This window comes from Phaethon lepturus, unplaced genomic scaffold (assembly GCF_000687285.1).
Source record: "Phaethon lepturus isolate BGI_N335 unplaced genomic scaffold, ASM68728v1 scaffold11276, whole genome shotgun sequence".
In the NCBI taxonomy this organism is placed as follows: domain Eukaryota; kingdom Metazoa; phylum Chordata; class Aves; order Phaethontiformes; family Phaethontidae; genus Phaethon; species Phaethon lepturus.
This window is the reverse complement of record NW_010545601.1, coordinates 35638-45559: the sequence shown is the minus strand read 5'-3', so window position 1 is coordinate 45559 and position 9922 is coordinate 35638. Positions and strand designations below refer to the sequence as shown.

The 9922-nt window shown below is 38.6% G+C and overlaps 1 protein-coding gene across 1 annotated transcript; it reads left to right on the top strand.

Moving 5' to 3' along the window:
- Positions 1-260: 260 nt before the first annotated feature.
- Positions 261-8507, top strand: MTX3 (metaxin 3; the record flags this gene model as incomplete). The annotated part of the gene is made up of 8 exons (XM_010289019.1): positions 261-330; positions 2064-2140; positions 3680-3772; positions 5019-5201; positions 5349-5425; positions 6301-6458; positions 6875-6963; positions 8397-8507. Coding segments are annotated over 8 exons (858 nt in total), but the record flags the coding sequence as incomplete, so codon positions are not given.
- Between the last annotated feature and the right edge of the window lie 1415 nt (positions 8508-9922).

Here is a 9922-nt window from a genome sequence, read left to right as displayed (position 1 = left end):
GTCCTCCCCCCGGGGAACCGCGGGCAGGGCCGTTGCCCTTTGGGAGGGCGTCGTGCCTTCCCGCGGGCTACCTGGCCCCGGCCTTCACGGGCGGCGTTTCCTACAAACGCGTTACGGCATTGAAGCATTTAAGCAGCGCATTTGCTTTTAGTCGGTCTTGTGTCTGAAACAGTTTAAAACAACTTTCAAAGTGCTGTCTTACACTTTTCTTACACATAGTGACTGGATTTTTTTTTTTTTACCCGCAACCTTTGTTGCAGGCTTACGCCAAATTTTCTGGTGCTCCCCTGTCAGTAAATACTATAAGTAACTCTTGGAGACCTCCAAAAGGTACCATCTTTGCATTTTTTATTCTTTTAATCATAGCCATGTTATAAACGTGAGTTCCAATTTCTGTGTTGTTTTCAAGTTTGCTTTGTTTTTGTGTTTATGAGTGTAACCCACCCCAGTGAAGTCTACCTGCTTTCACGATACATTGGTAAATGTAGGATCAAGTCTAATGAGTTTGTGGGAATAAAATAATAGAAAACATAAATAAAGTGCCTCAAAGGATAATTTTTTTAAAATGTGTATGGATGAAGCAGCGGACAGCCAACAAAGCAGTGGTGCCAAGTACACACCTGTTTCTGTCAGGCAGTCTAAATTGATGGTATAGTGAAAGCAAATTTTTAAGCTTTTTGCACTTTGCATATTTGTAATGATAGTAACTAGGCTTGTGTATGGAAATAGTATTCCTCAATTATACACCATTTAATGGACTGGTACAGTTGGAATTGTAATAATGATAGTAACTAGACGTGTATGGAAATTGTGTTCTTCAATTATACATAATTTAATGGGCTGGTACAGTTGGAATTGGAATGTGAGCCTCAAAGAGTATAATTTGCACCAGCTGGATGTTTAGTTCTGTGCTGAGCTACAGAGATTGACTCAGAAAAGGTGACTAACAGCCTAGTTGCCAGAGAAGTTCAAGATAAGGTATTGGAGGGGACTTCTTCATGTTGGATACTTCTACTTACTGCTTATCTGTTTGCTCAGCATTTAAGTTACTGTCTTGGTGTGTTCCAGAGAGGTAAAAATCCCTGCAGGGTTAAAGTATTCTGTCATTTACACTTACCACATCATCAGTTTAGGCATTACTGTATCCATGCAGAAGTTGTGCCTTTGACTGTTGCTTTTCAGTGTATTGTTTTCTGCTAGCAGAAAATACCAAGAACTAGCCTGGGTGTACTTGCCAAAAGTTCAGTGGGTTTCTTAGAATCATAGAATAGTTTGGGTTGGAAGGGACCTTTAAACATCATCTAGTCCAATGACCCTGCAATGAGCAGGGACATCTTCATAGCCAAAATACATAAAATCCATTTTAAAAAATCCAAATAGTAAGTGTTGCTGATCATTGATACTTTAATAGTATTTAGCAGCACAGTCATGTTAGGCTCATTGTGGCAGTTACATTGTGAACATGCTGTCTGTGCTGTAAGATGGCCCCTGTTACAGAGATTTTACACTTTGATCCTGCAATCTGATGAATAAAGGCTGACCAGTAGGCTTCTGGCAGAAAGGAAGTACTTGGTTCTGGAATACTTTATGGTTATGCAGCAGGTAGCTTGGGCAGTGGTTGTAGCAAGGCTAGAGAAAACAGGTTGCTAAAATGGATTTGGAGAGGAAGGGCAGGGAAAAGTTGGAGTGGAGGAAGAAGAGGTCCAGAGGTAAATGAGTCGAGAGGACAGTTGGACTGGGTTGGATTTTTTTGTCTTAAGATGAACATCTGAAATCCAGACAAGTAGCTTGGTTCTAAAAATCTAGCAGAAGACATTGACTTCAGTCTGATTTGATGTGGGCCCTTTTTTATGTATTGTTATTAGTGAAGACCACAGTACACTAAACGTGTTTGTGACCTTGGTAGAACTCCCCTGCTATATAAAGCTTAGGTTATGCATACATGTTAGGAAGATCAGAGCATGCTATGGAGAAAAGGGAAGTAAATGAAGTGACTGATTGCTTTCTGATTATGTTAGAACTCATCCATATAAATTGTTGAATGTATTTTTCATTCCTTCTAGGAGATGTACCAGTCCTGATATCAGAAGACATTGTTATTTCTCAGCCAGCAAAAATACTAAACTTCTTAAGAAAGCAGGTTGGTCTCTTTCAAAAGATTTGTGTTCTCTGCCTTGTACTGACTCTGCATGTCTCCTGTATACATTGATACAGACCTCTGAAAACCTAGAACTCAGTTCAGACCTAGTGCTTTCCTATTTTTCATACATGCATGAGAATTGCAAAATGGTGGATAAGAGATTGCTGTTTCAAAGTTGGATTGTTAGTTATGTGAAAGATACAAAAAAAGGCACGAGAAAGCTGTTCATTGAAAAGGATAACAAACTGGCCTTAACTGAGCAGTTTCTCACTGAGAAACTCTTGATTCCAACACTTTTAACATCATTATGGCTTTGCAGACCTAGGATATCACAGTTTGGAAAGTGTTGTTTTAACCGCTCAAGTGGGTAATCATCTCCCAGTGCTTTTTTTGAAGGATAACACATACAGCGTTGTTTTTAATCTACCTATTTTTTCTATAGCTTGTTGCGTAAAAATGTCTGCAAGCATTTCTTGATGCACGTCATGTTATTGTGTAGTCACCTCCTGCTTGCCTTTTGCAGATCTCTTAATGTATTATTCACAAAGAATAAAGCTATATGGTTTCTTCTTTTCACAAAGTAAAAAGATGTTTAAGAAAGCATGGCATCATCTTTTTATTTCTAAGATGGTCCTTCAGCCCAGTATTCTGCTTTTACATTGGAAATTCAGTTCCTCTGTAGTCAAGAAGATTATCTGATGACTGCTATGTTAGTGAAACTTTAAATCTTCAGGGGAGAAAACCAGAATCTGAAAATGTCACATTTGAGATGGAATTTTAGACAGTTGTTTTAAAGTTTAGAAGTTTCATAGCCATTTGCATATCAAAGATGCCTTAATGTTGGGAAAAAACCCTCTTTGAGTTGAAAGTATAACAATAATATGTTTACTGTTCAGATATCTGAGGGTCAGCACTGACGCTTTGTTTCTGAATTAATGAAGCAAATCTCCTCTCTCTCCAAAAAACTTACCAGCCTTTTTAATGTACCTTAAAAGGATCCAGTGTCATAATTAAAAGGTCAGTCAGCAGTAACTGCGTTAATTTAGCTGGGCTTTTGTTCCCTTATATTGTTAGCATCCAACTTCTAAACTTCTAGAATGGTAGTTAAAAGCAAAAGATGGGAATGCTTGCCTTTTTTTATGCTTACACCAGCTTAAGTGCCAGGTGCTTCTTCAGAAATAAAGGTGGGAACTTAGTAGAGGTTTGCTACATCCCTAAGTACTGAAAAATTGGCTCTGTATCACTGGACAGTTGCTTGGGAAGCAATGGGAAGGAGACACAAGAGTTGTTTTGGGAGTAGGAGGGCCCAGAAATCTAAGAATGCAAAATTGGAAAAGGAAAACGCAAAGAGGTTTGACACAGCTTGCCTGAAGAAGCAAAGAAATTCTAGTGAGTGTGTGCTTTTTGTCCTGAGAAGTGTTGTTCTGTTTATTAACTTGATAGCTGTTAAGTTTGAAGCAACTTCAAGTTGCATTGGTCATCTTTTTGGAAAGTTCTGTGTAAAAGTATTTGTAGTATGTAATTTTTTTTAATTCGTAGAAATACAATGCTGATTATGAATTGTCTGCCAAACAAGGAGCTGATACACTGGCATATATTGCACTACTTGAAGAGAAACTGCTTCCTGCTCTTGTAAGTATTGAGAAATGCTTTATAATGGTCAGAATTTTTGGAAGTGAATGCTACAAGAGGTGTCCAGCCATGAGAGACATTAAAGTCTCTCAGCTATAGTCCTGGCTGTAATCTGTTTGCTTTGTTAGTCCAATTTTGGAAAATTTGGAAAAAGCCTGGCAGCTTTTGAAGTGGAATGAAGTGTCTGTCTGTGGGGTGTGACGTAATAGGAGTGAATTTATGAAAGACATTTTAAAACGTTTTAAAATGTTTTTTCTTTCAGATGCTTTTTGGGAAACGGTATCCTGAAAACAGCCACAATATACTGTTTTCTTGTTTCATTTGATTCTTTGAAAAATCTTTGAGTGAGATGTCTTATGCCTGATGTGGGGTGCACAACTGTGGAAAGCTTTTGAACTGTTCAGTTAGAACTTTTGAGAAATTAAAATACCCATCAGTAGTTTCATTTTTCAGTCCTAAATAACACATGGCCACATGCTGTTACAAAGCATTGGAACAGGCTGCCCAGGGAGGTGGTGGAGTCACCATCATTTGGAAGTATTCAAAAAACATGTGGATGTGGCACTTCAGGACATGGTTTAGGGGATATGGTGGCGTTGGGTTAATGGTTGGACTTGATGATCTTGAAGGTCCTTTCCAACCTTAGTGATTCTGTGATTTTGTGATTCTGTGAAATTTAATGTGAGTACATTACAGCTGTAAAAATCCCCGGACATTGGATCTCTTGAATGACTTTGGCTTCAGTTTGTACAGGAAAAAATATTCTGACCAGCTGATACCATAAGCTAGCCTCTTCGGCTGACCCACAAATTTTCAAATTCATAATTTTGTAATATATTTTCTTTTAAGATTTTTATAAAATTTTTAAAAATCTAGAAAATTCAAACTTGATCCTGTACATTTGCAACTTCTTTTGTAATGTATTTTCTAGGTACAGTGTGTGTGTATGAATGTGTATATATACACACACACACACATAAACATGACTGTGTATGTAATTTTATACACATGTATATAGGTCTGTGTAATGTCTTTGCTGTTTTTCTTTAGGTGGAAGGTAGCTGTTGCCTTAATTATATAGTCCTACACTCAAAGGATTAGTATAATCCTTTATAGAGCCCAGTTGCCTGAAATGACAGTAATTCCTGGTACTTCTGCTTCTCTGGCTGAGATCTTGCATGTCAAACTCTTGAGAAATATCTATTCTTACTCAAATTTAAGTCATATTTTTCTTGTGTTGATACAGCTGCACACTTTCTGGGTTGAGGCTGAAAATTACTGCAGTGTGACAAAACCATGGTTTGCCTCAAGGATTGCCTTCCCACTGAGTTTGTATCTGCCTGGAAAGATGTCCAGGGAAGCGCTGAACAGGATCTTGCTGACCAGGGGAGGGCCTCCACTCTACAGTCTCTCTGAAGTGGAAGCACAGGTATGTGTTGTGCAGTAAAGAATTTGTAAGTTGGTGCTGTCAAAAGACAAGAACTGAAACAGTCTAGCACACTGTCAACAATGAATGATGCTGTGCATACTAGCCTTGCTACATCTAGGGCTCTTAGACAGTCTTGTGTCTCATCAGATATACAGGGATGCCAAGGAGTGCCTAAATCTCCTGTCGAAGAGATTGGGAACATCTCAGTTTTTCTTTGGAGATACGTGAGTGTGATTTTTTTTTTTTTTTTTTTTAATGACTAATAAGGTGGGTACCACGCGACTCTGTGAACACTTAAACTTTTTTATTTCACCTGCCAGAATGTTAAAAGTGCTGCATAGTAGTTTCATGTCTCACACTCTTGCTTTGCGTCTCAGATAAATCTGAATGAGCAAACAGGGCACAAATGAGATCTTTGGTCTAAGGCAATGCAGTGTCTCCCTTACCCTGTCTTTTTGTCACAGAGTGGCAGATGCTGCCCACAGCTGCTAAGAAAATGTGGGGTGCTTGATGACATAGTGTAGAACTAGCAAATGCTTTTCTAGCCACTGAATGTCACTTGCGCTTGTATATAGAAAAAAATGCTTTAAGCCTGAGGTGTTACCATTGCTTTCATGGGATGAGGGTGTAGGTTCAGAAACACTCCTTTTCCTGTGGTATGTGCACTGCCCAGGAAGCAGATATTGCCAACAACATAGCGCCAACAGGTACTAAAAAGGATGATCTCTTCCTTTAGCCACTGAAGTCAGACCGCTTCATGAGAGAGGATCCTAGTCCCCTGGCATACAGCTTGGCTTTTGTGGTGCCAGAAATGTCTTTTAGATTGGCTTGTGTATCCATGCATGTGAGAACATGACTGGATTTTAATGCTGAAGTTACTGTTCCAGCTTGCCAGCATGTCTCTAGTTCAGAGGTGCTGAAATCAGTAGATAGTCTGTACAAAGTATTTACCAGACTGATGCGAAAAGACAAAATGCCACAAGAGCTGATTATGTTCTGTCCTGAGTTTGACATACACAGAAAATGGTTACATTGTAGAGATCTTAATGTCTTACCTCAGTTGCCTTGGTTTTTTGTTTTGTTTTGTCACTGTTTGCAGGCCTACCACCTTGGATGCCTTTGTGTTTGGTTTCCTTGCACCAATTTATAAAGTGTGCTTCCCCAGAGTACAATTACAAGAGCATTTGAAACAGCTTCCCAATCTGTGTCGATTCTGTGATGATATTTTAACTTGCTACTTCAGGTTAACTGTCTCAGGTAAGATGTGTTTCTTTTTCCCTTTTTGTCATGTATAGTCTTGTTTGAATTAGGACTCCAAGATTCCGTCTGTGAACCCAGGCAGAATTAGATTTTATGTGGTTTATGCTAGAGCTTCTGTGGGGAAATGAGGTAGAGAAACTTCCAAAGTTGTGCAAAAAGGATTGAAAATTGAAAGCAGGGGTTAATACTCAGTTTTAGACTCTGTCAAGCATTGGCAAAATGCACCTGCATCTATGCTATGGCTCATGCTTAGTACTTCTATTTTTCTCACATGGAATGGCTTTTCCGCTTAAATTCTTCTTAGGATGAAAATACTGCATGAACTTTCTCCCAAATGTGAGATAATTTTTTAAGGATTTAAAAGCTTTTGTAAATACGTTTTCACTCTTCATCTTTCTGCCTTCACTCTCCAGGCCATTCTCCAGCTGGACAGGATACAGCAGATGCTAATCTGCAGAAACTCACACAGCTTGTAAATAAGGAATCCAACTTGATTGAAAAGGTTACTTTTGCTTCAGTCTGCTTCATTGTGGTTACTTGTTCACAGATATTCTTGCATGACAACTGCAACTGTACAATGGACATTTTATTTTAATTGCTTCTTTTCCAGTGAGTTACTTTGTGTAGCCAGGCAGGAAGAATTTTATGTGATTTGAAAGGAATAATTAATGAAGCCTTGTACTTAAAAAGTATTTTTATTACAATCAAAAGAACATTGTCTTGCAAGTGTGCTTACCAAGAAAAGAAGGGTGTCTTTCCGCAAACGTACATTCCAGCAAAGGAGGAGGCAAATGTATTGATCAAAACTCGGAAATGGTACTGCAAGATAAGACCGGTCACCAGCTCTCCTTGTTCCCAGCTGAATGCTGTAGGCACTAACTTACAGTCACTCTTTCTCCTGCTTATTCTACATCTAGTTTTTATTTCTCTATATTCTTTGTTTCTAAGGCTGTCACTCAGCACATATCAAAAAACTATGTAAATCATGTGAAAAATACTTGTGAAGAATTAGTCTTCTGATGCAGATTGAACACTTTAACTAGAAGAATAGAAGGCATTTCTGCCTGAAAAAGATTGGTGTACAAAATAGATCCATTAACTGTGATCAGCTTCTGTAGCATTAGGTATTGATAGAGTCTCCTCTTTGTGGTATTGAAGTGTGGCTGTGGAAGTTCTAAAGAATGGGTTATGTAGATGTTTGTCAGGCATGATTTAGGTAAAGCTGGTCCTGCCTTGAGGAAATGGGATGGACTGGACAACCTCTGGAGATCTCCCCTGTGCTGTCTTCAGTGATTCTGTTTATTCTGTAGTAACTAGACTCTTTGTGATACCACATGATGTGCAGGGCATTAGATGGATTTCCATGAAAACGTAAAATCTTTATATTCAGAGATTAAATTTAACCTGTCTTTGAAAAGGCCTTATCACAAATTCTTTATTAAATACTTTTTGAAATCTGTAACTAATCTAAATTCACCCAGTGCCTCCAGAACATTTCTAATTTGAAAAAGATTTGTTCTTGGAAGGTGCTGAGCATGCAAAAGCATCCATTGAAGTTAGCATTTTGATTTTTGATTAGCTTTCTAGCAGCATTTGGCTATTGTACAAAATTGAAACTTTGACCTCCTAGAAGGACCTCCTAGAAGAAGGTAGCAATATTGCTTTCTTAGTAATCTCAGTGAAATCATTTGCACAGAAGCACACCTGTTTGCCCTGCGTTTGATGCACCATATACCAATGGAATGAACAGCAGCTCTAACACAAGCATATACTTGGGAGTGGAAAGGACCAAGGCATCAGTTTTGTCTGGGCCTGAAATAACAGGGTGAAAAATACCCCAAACCAGCATTAATGGTGGGAGCCTTGACAAATAGACTAATTGTATAATCTATATTCTACTGTTTGCCACATCCGGCTCTCATTATTTCTCTACAGATGGACGACAACCTTCGTAAGAGTCCTCAGCATCCCCCTCGAAAGCTAACAACACTCAAGCTTGCTGCAGGTGGAGAAGAAAGCAGTCCATTGAATCGTTTGTCACCTTGACAGCTTTTGTTGCCCATACACATGTGTTTGCCTTCAACTCTTCTGGGCGCCACAGTAAATTTTTTCACATGAATGCTGTTTTGCAAGGGAAGAATCTGCTAATGGGTACAAGTAGGGAAGAAATACAACTTTACAATTTCCTATCTACCTGTTCTTTTAAGAAATTGCATAGTTCAGGCTGACCGCACACTAAGCTGAGGCTAAAGTAAGCAAGATGCTTATTCCTGCAGATGTTAAAGTGATTTTGTACAGCATATTTTTGCCTTAGCCTAGCAGAAATGTTGACCAAAATTTAAAATTCCACTTACAGAATGTTCACCATTACTTTATTTTACGGATTTTGATTGTACTGTAATCATGTTATTATATGTGAGTGGGTATACTTCAGTATCTGTCTGAAAATCAGAAAGTTCAGTTGCAAAATCAGTGAAAAGACTGGGAAAAACATGAAACGTTGCCCTTCATGGCAGCTGAGAAATGAAAAGCAATGAGAAGAGGTTAAGTATTTTTTATTGTACTTTCATAAACACTCTTGGGTCCCGCATTTTAAGATTGTTTGTATTTTCGAAAACTTGTCATGTTGTACTTTGAGGGTGACTGTTGAAAAGTGTGTGCACTGTGGGGAGCACAGTGATGTACAATACTAACATTTCACAGATACCTGGTATTAGTCCTGTGTGAAGCAGGCTTAACCTGTGCACAGGGTAGTACCACCCGCTGCAAAACTGTTAAGTCAAAATCACATAGGACTGGTAGTGAGATGGAGAGGTTTGATTAGCTCCTGTCAGGACAGGAGACTTGACTAGGAAACATACTGTAGCTCTGGATTGAAAGGAACTGGTTAGGGCTTTATAAGAAGGCTGATGTAAGCTTTTAAATTTGTCACAGATGCCTTTGAATTAGTTCTGGTTTATTTTTTTATAAGCACTACAATTAATTCAAAAATAAAATAAACATCCAAATTTTTATTGTTTGACAGTCTAGTTCAGAGTTCTTTTATCTCTGCAAATTGTAATACATTGCAGCGCGTATTTCTTCTGTTTAAGGGACTTATGACACATTGTGTTTTCTCTTAGCAGCAGCCTTGCCAGTTCTAGAGACCCAAGCAATTTCATAACAAGAGAGATGCTGTAATTCTCTACTGGCAACGCACCGGCAGATGCTTCATGAGTGGGTGTAAAGAGAATTAATCAAGGAGATGGGCCAAAATGGCAGCGCTTGGAATGCAGAGTTCCGATAGCTGTATGTATGGGATGACTGTTCTGGTTTTTGTCTTTTTCTGGCCAAATTGAAATAGTCTTTCAGCTTCCCTTCAGCTACTAGTCACGTTTGAAATACATAGATAAGTTATTTCCTATTTATAAAGACAGGATTGTAGATTGTGTACATACTGTACTTTCAGACTCAATATGTAA